We start from the raw sequence: 15,000 nt of genomic DNA, 5'->3' as shown, positions 1-15,000 counted from the left end.
AATGCCTGTGCTGATTGCCTTTACTGTGTGTGTGTGTGTGTATGTGTGTGCATGTGTGTCTCTCTCTGTGTGTGTGTGTGTGTGTGTGTGTGTGTGTTTTCAGCTTCATTATGGCAGAACTGCTGCAGACAGAGAAGGCCTATGTCCGAGACCTGCGCGAGTGCATGGACGTGAGTACACACACCTACACTTGCTCACTCACAGTCAGAAAATTGCTATCAGAAAGTCGAATAATCTGTCAGTCAGTCTGGCAGAGAGACAAAGAGACAGCCATTCAGACATCAGGCACTCAGACCAACAAGCAGTCACATTTAGACAGACAGACAGACAGACACTCAGACCAACACGCAATCACTTTTTTTGTTTTTTTTTGGCCCACCACTACCCCCCCTCTTCGGAGGACAACTTTATTTTTAATTAAGTAATATATTTTTTTAAATGCAAATACAATTTGTCCTACCTCAACCATTTATGTGACCCTGGAATCATATAGCACCACGTGAAGTGAAACATCAGACACATGAAACGCAACAAGGTAACAGATAGACAAGTGAGACGGAGTGATAGACAGACAGACAGACAGACAGACGCGCAGACAGACAGTGGGACAGGACGATGACAGAACTGACAGGACGGGACTCAGTTGTTTGTAATTGAGTAGAAAGGTCTGTGAGTGGTCTCACCAACACGCAATCACATTGAGACAGACGGACTGACAGATAGACAGACAGACAGGCAGTCCAACAAACAGACAGTAAGTCTGGGGCTAGTGGTGAAAAGTTGAAGATGCCAGATCCATTCCAGTTTGTCTGCTATGTCATGTGTTTGTGTGTGTGTGTGTGTGTGTGAGGGTGAAAGTTGAGGGGTGAGCAGTGGCATGTATCTCCTGTTGTGCTGAGGTATCTGCCACCTGTTCCACAGACCTACCAATGGGAGATGAGCTGTGGCGTAGGCGACATCCCCCCAGGAATCCTTAATAAAGAGTACATCATATTTGGCAACATGCAGGACCTCTACGACTTCCACCACAAGTGAGCAGCTCTGTCGGTCATTTAGGCTGAGAGTCTCTTACACTTGCTGCTTTTCCTGTTTGCTCTCACATGCTCACTCTCCCCCTTTATTTCTGCCCCTCTCTTTCACTTTCTTCTTCCTTCTTTATCTCTCTATTCTCTCTCTCTCTCTCTCTCTCTCTATCTCTCTCTCTTCTAGTATTTTTTTGAAGGAGCTAGAGAAGTATGAGCTCTTGCCAGAGGATGTAGGCCACTGCTTTGTCACATGGGTAAGGAGTCTATCTATCTATCTATCTATCTATCTATCTATCTATCTATCTATCTATCTATCTATCTATCTATCTCTCTATCTGTCTATCTATCTATCTGTCTATCTATCTACCCAGATGAGTACAGTATGAGAGTCCATCCATATACGTATCCTGTGGACAAATGGTTTTCACAGTCAGTACTTTAGATATACTGTATAGAAGTTTGATATAAAAAGAGCTGACAGGCAAATAGCTGATATTTCTTCAGTTCAGATGTAACAGACATCATGTCCCTGGGTGGTTGTGCACTTTGAGAGCTAGATTACATGAGACTCAGTAAAAAGCATCCAGTCATTACATAAACACACCATGTGGGCTGACATGCTTTTAAGCAAGTTGGTGTGGAGAAAGCGGCTGTGTTTGCATAATAGATGTTGGCTACCTATGAAGGCTTTTGTTGCTGATGCCATAGAGATTAGTCTAAGTGTTGTCTCTGCCATGCTGCAGGCTTGGCCCAGACTGATAGGGTGTTATTGTACAGTAGTGTCACATGTGAACACTGGTCCTCACAGGCCTCTGCTTTAAAAGCACTGTTGTACGTGTCCTCTCTTTGCAGGCAGATAAATTCCAAATGTACGTCCACTACTGTAAGAATAAACCTGACTCAACACAGCTCATAGTGGAGCATGCTGGCACTTACTTTGATGTAAGTATACTTAACTACACTGCACTGCACTACACTACACTACACTACACTACACTACACTACACTACTACACTACACTATACTACATTATACTATACTATACTACACTATACTATACTATATTATACTATACTACATTATACTATACTATATAATACTATACTATACTATATTCTACTATACTATGCTGTACTATACTATGCTGTGCTGTGCTATGCTACACTATCCTATACTACAATACTCCTCACTTTTGTTAGTTTTTCATGAGGCATCCCTGGGTGCAGGAGTCAGGCGCATAGAGAAGCTTTCGATTCTGTCCTTGGGGTGGGGGGGCTGTTAGGAAGAGAACTCCGAGACACCCCTGCAGAGGAGAAGGCTTTTATAATCACTTGGCCGCGTGTCTGTGATTTTCTTGAGTGGGTTGTAATGTTCTCTCTGCGCTCAGTAGCTCAGCTTCCTGTGGGTTTTTATAGCCATCCATGTGCCTGTGAGACTGCAAGCTTTTTTCTACAATCTGCTTCCTGGAATCAAACGCACATAAACACACAGAGAGAAAGACAGACACACACACAAAAACGTTATAAATCTCAATGAAGGTGCCGTAATCTGTTGTTGCTTGTCAATGATCATGGTGATAAAATAATATGTTATGGAATGATCACTGTTACTTGTCTTGACAGCTTTTAGAATATAATATAAACCATGTCATAGAATCAGAAATTACAAAATCTGTCATGACAATTACCAATAATGTCAATATGACAATGTCATACCATTAGAAAGAAAGCATTAGAAATCTCCATGAGAGTCATGGGGGAGGGGGGGCTGTTACCTACTGTAAGTGTCTTGGCACAGTTTAGGAGACCCACTTACAGTAAGATGTAGCTGGCTCAGGTTGAGGTGCCACAAGCGTACTGTAGGTGGCAGGAGAGATGGTGCTCAGGTTGAGGTGCCACAAGCGTACTGTAGGTGGCAGGAGAGATGGTGCTCAGGTTGAGGTGCCACAAGCGTACTGTAGGTGCCACAAGCGTACTGTAGGTGCCACAGGCGTACTGTAGGTGCCACAAGCGTACTGTAGGTGCCACAGGCGTACTGTAGGTGCCACAAGCGTACTGTAGGTGGCAGGAGAGATGGTGCTCAGGTTGAGGTGCCACAGGCGTACTGTAGGTGCCACAAGCGTACTGTAGGTGGCAGGAGAGATGGTGCTCAGGTTGAGGTGCCACAGGCGTACTGTAGGTGCCACAAGCGTACTGTAGGTGGCAGGAGAGATGGTGCTCAGGTTGAGGTGCCACAGGCGTACTGTAGGTGCCACAAGCGTACTGTAGGTGGCAGGAGAGATGGTGCTCAGGTTGAGGTGCCACAGGCGTACTGTAGGTGCCACAGGCGTACTGTAGGTGGCACAGGCGTACTGTAGGTGGCAGGAGAGATGGTGCTAAGAAGGCAGATGGCAGAGGTACAGGATTGCTCTTTCTATCTCTTTAACCCCCTCTCTCTCTCTCTCTCTCTCTCTCTAAATCTCTCTCTCTAAATCTCTCTCTCTCTCTCTCTCTCTCTCTCTCTAAATCTCTCTCTCTCTCTCTCTCTCTCTCTCTCTCTCTCTCTCTCTCTCTAAATCTCTCTCTCTCTCTCTCTTTAACCCTCTCTCTCTCTCTCTCTCTAAATCTCTCTCTCTCTCTCTCTCTCTCTCTCTCTCTCTCTCTCTCTCTCTCTAAATCTATCTCTCTCTCTCTCTCTCTAAATCTCTCTCTCTCTCTCTCTCTCTCTCTAAATCTCTCTCTCTCTCTCTCTCTCTAAATCTCTCTCTCTCTCTCTCTCTCTCTCTAAATCTCTCTCTCTCTCTCTCTCTCTCTAAATCTCTCTCTCTCTCTAAATCTCTCTCTCTATGTAAAATGAAAGGAAGACTTTAGATTCGCAACAGCTGACTGTAAGGTGGTGGTAGCCCTAGTTCACCCTGGATCTGTGCCAAGTGTGTGAGTCAGGGTCAGCTGCTACAGCATGTGTGTGTGTGTGTCGCGTGCTCCTTGAGCTCCAGGTATGCTCAGAGACGTTTGCGTTTGAGAATCATCCTACTCGGATTCCTGGAGCTCTAGCGTCTCTCTGACTGTAGCCTGGAGGCTCCGCTGAGGTCTCAGTAGCTGCGCCGTCTTCTCTACGGACTCTTCCTGTTGTCTTGTCTTTACCCCCGTTTCTGACCACACTAGGAGATCCAACAGAGGCACAGACTTCCAAACTCCATCTCCTCGTACCTGATCAAACCCGTCCAGAGAATCACCAAGTACCAGCTGCTCCTCAAGGTTAGTCCCATTAACACACTGATTTTGCTACATTTATTCACCTATGAGGTTAATAGACAGGGGCAGGTATTTTCTTCATTTATTTTTATGATTAAAGCATGATCTGATTCTACTGTAATTCAGTTGGCTATTGGGCACTGCAGTTGATACACATGGGTGCGATTTTTTTAAATTATTATTTCAGTTTGCACAAAACACTGTCCTGCGGTTTATACACAATGCCGGTAATACACAGGAAATGACTGTAGTCTGCAACAAAGTCTTTGGACCCCACACCAGAAACACTCTTTAATGTCCTGTAAAGGGGTTAGCAGTCCATCTAACTGGAGGCGACGAGGCCACTGACGTATAGGCTGTGTACCTCTCTGTGCCTCTCAGGACCTGCTGAGCTGCTGTGAGGAGGGCAAAGGTGAGATCAAAGATGGCCTGGAGGTCATGCTCAGTGTCCCCAAAAGAGCCAATGACGCAATGCACCTCAGCATGCTGGAAGGTGAGTGGTCACCAGATCTGTCAGTCAGATTAGAGTAAGCTTGTCATAATAAAGATAGCCCTCCATGGCCATTTCATAAAGCACAACCCTGTGGCCTGTCAGATGTAAATAGTAGATACCAGTAGATACTGAAGTATAGTAATATAGTGGATGTTGTTATAGTACAATAACAGTAAAAGAGGAAATTGTCACTGTAGATATGTTATACCCACTGTCCTTCTACATGCTACCTTACTCTCCCTACCTCTCTGCTCCCTCTCTCTGCTCCTCTCTCTCTCTCCATCCTCTTCCCTCTATCCCCCTCTCTCTCTGCAGGTTTCCCTGAGAGTCTGGAGTCCCAGGGGGAGCTGGTTCTGCAGGAGTCCTTCCAGGTGTGGGACCCCAAGTCTCTGATCCGTAAGGGCCGCGACCGACACCTCTTCCTCTTCGAGATGTCGCTCATCTTCAGCAAGGAGGTCAAGGACTCCACAGGCAGGAGCAAGTACCACTACAAAAGCAAGCTCATGGTACATACAGTCATTCCCACTACAAGAACACGCTCATGGTACATACAGTCATTCCCACTACAAGAACACGCTCATGGTACATACAGTCATTCCCACTACAAGAACACGCTCATGGTACATAGTCATTCCCACTACAAGAACACGCTCATGGTCCATACAGTCATTCCCACTACAAGAACACGCTCATGGTCCATACAGTCATTCCCACTACAAGAACACGCTCATGGTCTATACAGTCATTCCCACTACAAGAGCAAGCTCATGGTACATACCGGTGCTGTACAAACCTATAACTCTGTGAAGCACATCTGTAGAAGACATAAGATCTTCTTATACAGTATTTCATGTCTTCGTGGGTGTGGGGACTGATACGAGATGATGAGCAGATTGTAATTCTGTGGCAGTGGTTGTTCATGGTTCTCTTTTCTCTCTCCAATGGTGTTCTAATGGTTCTCTCTCTCTATCTCACTCTATCTATCATCTATCTATCTGTCTATCTCTCTTTCTATCCATCTCTTTCTTATCCTGACATTCCCCTCTGTTCTTCCTCTCAGACAAGTGAGCTTGGAGTCACTGAACACGTGGAGGGAGACGCCTGCAAATTCGCCCTGTGGGCAGGAAGAACGCAAACCTCGGACAAAATTGTTCTGAAGGTGGGTTTTGTTTGTGTCTGTGTGTGTATATGTGTATGTCTACAGCAGAAGAGACACTGAGATTCTTAAAGCTTTTAAAAATGCTTTTATTTGGGATGATTATGTGTGCGTAACTCACTCCGGCTGTGCCGCATCATGCTTTGTCACGTTGAATATCTCAGCTGGGGACAAAGCTAAAGCATGAGTCATGTACAGCCAGTCAGTCATCATCATCTACAAGGACTGGAGTGTGACCTTGGTGTTATTGTGGGATGAAGTGTTCCTTGACGACTGTAGGCAGTATGAGTGGCAGGTCTTTGTCCTTCCCTCCCTTGTGACATGGGGGGGTTATTACATCACTCTAAGTGCCCAGAGTGGCGCTGGCGTTATGCAAGCGATGACCATCTCTCTCTTTGTCACAAAGCACTGAAAAGCCCATCTGTTTATGCACGGTGAGCACAAGTGGTCACTGAAAATGAAGTGATGTCTTAGGACTCTCTCTCCAGCTATTTCTGCATGTCTTCTGTTCAATCACACACACACGCACACACACACACACACACACACACACACACACACACACACACACACACACACACACACACACAATCTCTCTCTCTCTCTCTCTCTCTCTCTCTCTCTCTGCTCTTCCATTGACTGCATGTTATGTGGTATATCCTCCCCAGGCCAGCAGTGTTGAGAGTAAGCAGGTGTGGATCCGGCAGGTGAGGGAGGTGATGCAGGAGCGCACTGTTCACCTGCGGGGGGCGCTCCGCCAACCCCTGCCCATCCCTCAAACCTCCGCCCATGCAAGAGGCCGCAGGTAAACACACACCAACACCACCACACCACACACACACACACACACACACACACACACACACACAACACACACACACACACACACCGACACCAACCACAGCACACCACACACACACACACCAACCCTTAGGCCACCCCACATCAGAGGTGGCAGGTAAATGCCACATTAACTGACCTTATAAGAGAATTGGAACCAATTGCAATTAGAATCTTCACTCATCTTTATCCTCCAGAAGTCCTATGGGGATGGAACCCTCCTTTTTCCTAACTATGCAACTACAATACAAAACTATATTATTTTGAGTGACAGTTTTATCTTTCAATCTACAGGGAAGGAGAGGGGGTGTCCAGTGATGGTGATGGTCACAGCCAATCAGATACCTCTATAGCCTCTGGCTCTTCCCACAGCACAGCAGAGAGTGAGCAGGTGAGTGACCCAAAACCTTTCGAGCACACACTAACAGACACTCTCCCTCACACACACATACACGTTCTTGTGCATACACACAGGTACATACGCTCTTTCTCTCTTTCCCTCTCACTCTCTCTGTCTCTCTCTCTCTCTCTCTCTCTCTCTCTCTCTCTCTCTCTCTCTCTCTCTCTCACACTCACACTCACACACACACACACACACACACACACACACACACACACACACACACACACACACACACACACACACACGTACGCAATCAGCCATCTCTCACCCTGTCACCTCAACCCACACCGAAACTTTCACACACAGAAGGTGACGCTTGTCCACCCAAGTGAGGTGCATCCTGTTTCCAAAAGCCTACTGTTCAGAGGTGCAATCAGATCAGCAAATAAAGGTTGCGACATGAAACATGTTTGAGTTAGAGTTGTGGTTTCGTTTGCCACAAACATTTGCACAGCACGGCACAAACATACAGTGCGGTGTGCGAATGTAGCTCTGCTCTCTGTACTCACACCATTCACATCAAATGATTCAAGTCTCTGTTCTGCTACCATTCAAATCATTAGAAACGGTTACACACAAACATTCAAAAATACATTTCAAAGAAAGCAATGTTCGCTGCTGTTTGTAAAATTTGAGCACACACCTCAGGCTCATCTGGACATTCAACAGGTGTGGTGAATGCTGATTGGTTGTGTCTGATTTGTTCTGAGATGAACTACTAGCTAGAGATGAACACAGGCGGCTGGCATTGTCTCAAGCTAAGACTGAATAATGTTGAAGTGGTGTGTGTGTGTGAACGAGTGTTTTCTTGTGTGTGTTGAGTTGTTCCTGTGGTCTTATTCTCAATACTGTTTGAGATGGTATCAGATGTATGCATAAATCTCTCTGTTTGGCTGATCTGTTAAACCTCAGGCTATATACAGACATGTTTCCAGTTGATATGCATGCTAACGTAAGGCACAGGAGTAGTCTGTAGTCTGTTCTGAAGTCTGTGAACAGAAAATGGCTAGAGCTCTATGGTGTGTGTGTGTGTGTGTGTGTGTGTGTGTGTGTGTGTGTGTGTGTATGTGTGTGTGTGCGTGTGTGCGCGCGTGAAAGAGGTCCTGATTGGCTAGGATTTAAAGGTCCTTAGCAGCACAGACGGGCCCTACTCCCACACACTGCTCCTCTCATCTCACCATCACACACACACACACACACACACACACACACACACACACACACACACACACACACACACACACACGTACATATTTCTTCTCGTATGCCATGCCACTACTCTGCTATAGTTGATAAGCTATTGGGTAATTATTCAAGGTCAAGTTCTTAATTTTATGGAGTCAAATTAATCATAATTTCTCAAAATATTTACAGCTGCATCACCAGTCCGTCAATGTTCAATACACGTTTAAACGGTTGATGGCCAACACAATTCTCTTCCTGAGGACACCGTCCCTTATACACTCATAGATACTGTATGTTCACACTTGCACACACACTCAGACACACATGTCAGTGTATCTTTGGTCACCCTCACACTCGCTTGGTACAGCAGGTTCTTGTTTTTTCATTGAATGGTCAGCCCCATGGGCAGCAAGCAAAAGAACATGGGCAGCAAGCAAAAGAACATTTGTGTCCCAAGGTCTTGGAGTGGAAAACTGCATCAGTTATTCTCTCTTTATCCTGATCTCTCCTTTGCTTTCCATCATCTGTCAGTTATTCTCTCTTTATCCTGATCTCTCCTTTGCTTTCCATCATCTGTCAGTTATTCTCTCTTTATCCTGATCTCTCCTTTGCTTTCTATCATCTGTCAGTTTTTTTGTCTTCCTGCCTTCCTCTCCTCTCTTCTCATGTCATCTTATTTCCTCTTCTCTCTTTTCCTCCCCTACTCTTTTCTCCTCTCCTCTCCTCTCCTTTTTCTCTTTTCTCCTGTCCTATCATCTACTTATCTCTTCTCCTCTCCTCTTCTCCTCTCCTCTCTTCATCTCTCCTTCTCCTCTTCCTGTCACCCCCCCCAACCCTCTCTATTCTGATGTGTCTCATCCTCACTGCTCTGAGAATTGATGACAGACTGTTGTCGTGGCAATGGATGAGGTGTCAGGCTTCTCTCCTGCTGCTCTGCTCTCTGGTCCTCCTCTCATCTTTTATCCTCTCCTCTCCTCTCTTAGTCTCTCCTCTCCATCCTCTCTTAGTCTCTCCTCTCCTATCCTCTCCTCTCCACTAGTGTCTCCTATCCTCTTCTCTCCTCTCCTCTCTTAGTCTCTCCTCTCCTCTCTACTAGTGTCTTCTCTCCTCTCCTCTCTTAGTCTCTCCTCTCCTCTCCTCTTTTCTCCACTAGTGTCTCCTATCCTCTTCGCTCTTCTCCTCTCTTAGTCTCTCCTCTCCTCTCCTCTCCTCTCCTCTCCACTAGTGTCTCCTCTTCTCTCCTCTCCTCATGTCTCCTCTCTCCGCTAGCCGTTCTCGTGCCTCTGGTCGTCTCCTGCTGTAGCTTTCCTTGGGCTCCCCCACCGCTGGGTCGTCCCCAGGGTGCGTGTCTTCTCTGGGCTGCGTAGCTGGAGGGAGGACTGGAGTTTCAGTGCAGGTCTGCAGCAGAGGACTGGGCTTTCAGTGCAGGTCTGCTGTGGTTGACTGTGTCCTCTCTGAGATGGACCTGGGCGTAAGGAGCCAGATTTAGTGCTGTCGTTCGGGTTTTTATGAAAGGCGTCTGCTGACATGGAACAGAAAGGCTCTGTGGCTCAACTGGTGAACATTCTGGCTCTGCCACACTACCAATGGGTATGTCTTTCTGCCGGTCACTGTTGTCCACATTGCCAGTGGGTCTGGCCTGTTCTCTTCCGGGCAGGGGGGGGGGGGGGGGGGGGGGGGTTGTATGTATTTGTGTGTGAGTGTGTGTGTGTGTGTGTGTGTGCCAGGAATATCTAGGGGACTCCAAGAAACACCTGTCAGTTTAATCTTCAACATACATATAACTAAACCGTTGTGCGCCACACCATGTATGTGTGTTCATATGTGTGTGTGTGTGTGCATATATCGTGTGTCCTGCAGGTGTCGGGGGGCTGTGAGTTGGCGCTGGTGGTGCGAGACTTCTCTGCGAGCAGCGGGGGGGAGCTGACTGTGCGGCGTGGCCAGCGTCTGCAGCTGATGGGCGGGATGCCCGAGCGGCCCGACTGGTGCCGTGTGCGCTGCTCAGAGGGAGGGGGCACGCTGGAGGGCCTGGTGCCACGCTGCTCCCTCTACCTGCCCCTCACCCAGTGCACCGCCACCCCAGAGGACCTGCACAGCAGCAGAGGTAGGGCTCATGCACAAGAACACAAACTCACACACACACACTCACACACACACAAAAACACACTCACACACACTCACACACATACTCACACACACACACACACACACACACACTCACACACACACACACACACACACATACACACACTCACACAAACACACACTCACACACACTCACACATACGCACATACACAAACTCACAGACACACAAACACACTCCCACACACAAACACACAAACAAACTCACACTCACACACACTCACACACACATACACACACTCACACACACTCACACTCTCACTCGCCCACTGTATTGTCAACACTGAGGAGTTGCAGAACTGAGACTCCTGAGGGCCAGATGTACTAACACGTTTGCGCCCACTTCAGGCGTATTTGTTTCGCAACGTGCGTGTAAAATCATTGCGAGGTATGTACAAACAGGCCGCAATGATGTAAAAGCGCAAACTGCCTGTCGCAGGAGCTGAACATAGCTAATTGCGTTTTTCGTGTCATGCATATGCATTCATGGGAGGATCCAGGGGAAAGTGGGAGTTTAGCGTAAAAAGATGGGAGGGGAAGCGTAAAGAGCACCTGATTATGTATTCCGCGGTATGTACAAAAACTGCCTGTGAAAGCGCACGTCTATTCTGCGCCTAAATACTTCCGCCTTGTAAAAGCAGGTGTTAATCCAAATTGCAGTTCAATGCGTCAATAAGAGAACCTTTCAAAGACAACAGAATCGCTATTTAGAGCACCAGTTTTGTAAGTATTTGTACTATCAAAAGCAACCTTAACTTTTGTTGGCCTTTTGAATGTCTTACTTTCACTTTCACGTCATTCACTTAAACTTTCCTACTTGCTAGATTTGACCAATTTACCATATCCTATACGTGCACAAGTGCTTTGAGTAAAACTACTGATCTTCATTATCTCCCTGCTTGTTGACATCTTATCATGTATGGTATAATTTCATGATCGCTAAATGTTTGATTCTTTTTAATGTTGTCATCAGTTAGCACAGTTTACACTAGTTTGATAAATACAACGGAAACTTGGGTCTGACAGCGTTCGCAATCTGCAGTTTGTCCATGACGCTGATAACGCTACGTTCGCAAATGTACATACATCTGGCCCTCATTCTCAGAAAGGGAGGGAGGTGTTGCTCTCTCTCTCTTTCTCTCTCTCTCTGTCTCTCTAACAACCACACATCACACATACAGACACACACACACAACACACACACACACACACACACACACACACACACACACACACACACACACACACACACACACACACACACACACACACACACACACATACACGCACTCACACACTGTGTAGCTTGCACAGAGAACCTGCACAGCAGTATAGGTGAGGCCTGCCAGACTGTCTGTCGATCAGCCATTCAGCTAATCAATCAATCAGTCAGCTGCTCACTCATCAATCAAACAAACAAGCATGCAGTAAGGCCACCAGTCAGTTATTAAAGTAACGTCAGTTAAGCAAGCAGACAAGCTAGCAAGGTCAGTTATTAAGGTAAGGTCAGTTAAGCAAGCAGACAAGATAGCAAGGTCAATTATTAAGGTAAGGTCAGTAAAAGTAACCGTATGTAAGAAATGTAATTCAATTAATCATAAAATGGCCCTGATATGTCACTAGACATTAAGAAATCATGTTCATTTCAAATACTTATATCACTGACAACAGCAGTCCGGCCAGGATATTGTCATTTAAAAAGTTAAGTTGCAGCCCTCAACTAATGTTGATGTTGTGTTTTGCATGTCATGTTGTGTTTTGGCCTGATGCGCCACCCTCCACCTATCTACTAATCACAAAGTCAGTAGTGTTTCGGCATCCGGGTTGGCAATCTCGAGGGGGGGGAGGGGATACACCGCTCTACAGTAATTTGAAAGTGATTGCAGTACCAGTTTTGGCCAAAATCTTACATATGGTTCCTTTAAGCAAGCAAACAAGCTAGCAAGGTCAGTTATTGCATTAATCAGTGAGCTGTCAGTTGAGCTGTCAATTGTCACATCATCTCAATTAGTTAATCGTTACTGCTGCTACTATACAGTGTTTAAATGTCTTGGCAGTGGAACATTGTTTATGGTTGAAGCACTTGATGTGATAACTGCATGTAAAGATAAACAGGCAGTCCAGGGAATGTGGCTGCTAACACTTGAAGTTCCCATTGTCTGACATGACTGACAGGTGTGTAAGCAGCTATCTCTGCAGTCTAGCAGAGCTGTTGTCCCTCTGCTGCAGTGACAAAGTCAGTTCAGTCAGCTGTTGGTGCTGTTGCTACGGCACTGGGCTCCTGCTAAGTGTTAGCATCCTGCACAGTGCTTGTGATTGAGGTCTGCTATGTATGTTCACATCGCTTTTGTTGTCTGGTTAAAGTACGGCAGCCTGCGAGGGACATTAGTAAGCCAGCCAGCTGTTTGTGCTGGAGCAAGTGTGAAATGAATGACTGGGTGAGATCTGTGTAGTTAAATGTGAGAGGCCTTACAGATGACAGTAAAGCACAGATCTGTGCCAGCTCACAACATCAACAGCATAATATGTGGCCTGTAGCACTGGATAGACTTAATGGCAGTAGGCTACAGAGTATGTGTCCATTTAACCAAGAGTAGAGTGCATTCTGTCATTATGTGTGTTGCCAGGATTAGAATGCATGACAATGGTTATTAGCATGTTGTGCTAGCAGTGCAGAATCCTTAGTGTGGAGTCTGTTTGGTCTGAAAGTGTCCCGCATCTAGGGTTGCCAACTTCCTCAACCCCAAATGAGGGACACTTCACTTCAAACCCCCCCCCCCCCCAACTAATTTACAAATGGTGTACTGTCACTTTAAGAGCTGGCAAAATATTATTCATAATATTTTGCCAACTCCATTCAAATATAGCCTATGGTCATTCCACAAACTCTAACATTGTTTGTGCCACATTTAGGCCTATAGCACAATGATACGTTTATTAAGTTGGTGTAAACAACCTTCATTCCTGTGGAAATAGAAGCATGTAATGATGCTAGCTAGATATTTTCTGTTTGCAATTAAAAGTGAATTATGAACCTGGTAGCTATCTGAGTGGAAAGTGTTTCAATTGGCATAGCCTATCATGTGCTTCATGTAAATGCTTAGTTTAAGGGAAATGGATTATTAAAGACTTCAAGACTCACCAATTCAATAATTATTGCCCAGATGTAGGATAGGATACCCGAAATGCGCTAATTAAAGCCCACAGCATATAATACCACCAAAGCGTGTTGAGTCCTAATAATAATAGCGGCTTATTGTTACGTGGTAGCAAATCATGTTATCAAAGAAATAGACGTAGGCTAATGTAGGAATGCACACAGACATATTGCAACAGGTAATGGTGTAGGCCTATCTGACGAAGACCTGAGTGGTTGGAACGTCGTACTTGTACACTGGGCGCAAAGAAGACCATCCTCACATTTATCCCTTTGCAACTGTCAAAGAATTTTTTTTTTTGTATGCAGTAATTTCAACACTGACCTTGATCTAACCTAGTTTGGCTATTTAAAGCTACTTTATTGGCAAAACACAACACAATGTAAATTAACTATAACAAAAAATAAAGGAATTAATCACACAAAGTAGGCCTACTATTTTACTGACTATAAAAATAATAATTATGTAGGAAGTTTAGAACCCAGAATTGACCTGCACACTACAAAAGTGCACCGAATTCAACACAAATGACTTAATACACTTGAAGGAGGTATGAGTCTTAGGATTTCGCCGTAGTATCGTTTCAGTATCGAGCATCGTGATATTTATGGCAGGTATCGTATCGAAGTCATAATTTTGGTATCGTGACAACACTACAGTGCGTGCAGCCTATGTCAAAGTGCCCTCACATTTTGTAAATGGTCAGTACCATAGTGTGAACCGGATAATTCCGCAATCTCCTCGCATTGTTTTTGTTGTTCTCATGATTTCCTTTTAAAAGTTTCTTATATTAAAAAGGTGAAATCAATTACCAACAATCACAAGCCAGCTGGAAACTTCCACCCTCTCTCCCTCCGTTCCCAATTAAAACGAGTAGCATAACGTTCAAGTTAGATCTGCTGCATAATAGAGAGACTGAGAGGACCCAAAAAGTATCATCCTTATGTAAGATGCTGTTGCTGCATTTTGACATTGTAATCGTTCTCTAAGAAGAGTGAAAAGCAGTTTGCAGTAAAGCTTCTCTGGCTAAATTGTGATGCCCCTTCTGTCCCTTGGTGCCGTGCGCACAGTGCGAGATGCGCGTGGTAGCGGCGGCACTGGACACTTTGTTCCAGGTGCGTTTACAGTAGCCTACTATTGACAAGTTAACAAGGCCGATGAGCTGTGATTGAAAATCGGGAATGGTGCTGTCCCTGACGGGACAAATCAAAATCACCCAAAATACGGGATGTCTGGCTATGAACCCAACTGAGACAGGAACAGGAACTCTGACAACTCTGAGGGCCTAACACTTTAGAGAACTGAGAGAGTTCTGTCAAAGAGATTCTGACAGAAAAACAGAGGTATAGAGAGGTGTATAGAGA

At 45.5% G+C, this 15,000-nt stretch overlaps 1 protein-coding gene across 5 annotated transcripts in view; it reads left to right on the top strand.

The window, feature by feature from the left end:
- triob (trio Rho guanine nucleotide exchange factor b) overlaps window positions 1-15,000 on the top strand; it is a 103,308-nt gene that overhangs the window by 66,014 nt on the left and 22,294 nt on the right. For all 5 annotated transcript variants that reach the window (XR_006034593.1, XR_006034594.1, XM_042106944.1 and 2 more), the window contains 11 exons: window positions 104-170; window positions 922-1,031; window positions 1,210-1,279; window positions 1,878-1,967; window positions 4,169-4,261; window positions 4,640-4,751; window positions 5,067-5,257; window positions 5,812-5,910; window positions 6,576-6,712; window positions 7,042-7,138; window positions 10,196-10,439. Coding sequence is in view for 3 of the 5 variants with exons in the window: in XM_042106944.1 (XP_041962878.1) it covers window positions 104-170; window positions 922-1,031; window positions 1,210-1,279; window positions 1,878-1,967; window positions 4,169-4,261; window positions 4,640-4,751; window positions 5,067-5,257; window positions 5,812-5,910; window positions 6,576-6,712; window positions 7,042-7,138; window positions 10,196-10,439 (1,310 nt within the window). In the remaining 2 variants the exon portion in view is untranslated. The remainder of the gene's footprint in view (window positions 1-103; window positions 171-921; window positions 1,032-1,209; window positions 1,280-1,877; window positions 1,968-4,168; window positions 4,262-4,639; window positions 4,752-5,066; window positions 5,258-5,811; window positions 5,911-6,575; window positions 6,713-7,041; window positions 7,139-10,195; window positions 10,440-15,000) is intronic.

The sequence above is a fragment of the Alosa sapidissima genome, chromosome 10 (assembly GCF_018492685.1).
Source record: "Alosa sapidissima isolate fAloSap1 chromosome 10, fAloSap1.pri, whole genome shotgun sequence".
In the NCBI taxonomy this organism is placed as follows: Eukaryota; Metazoa; Chordata; class Actinopteri; order Clupeiformes; family Clupeidae; genus Alosa; species Alosa sapidissima.
This window is presented reverse-complemented; position numbering and strand designations above follow the sequence as displayed.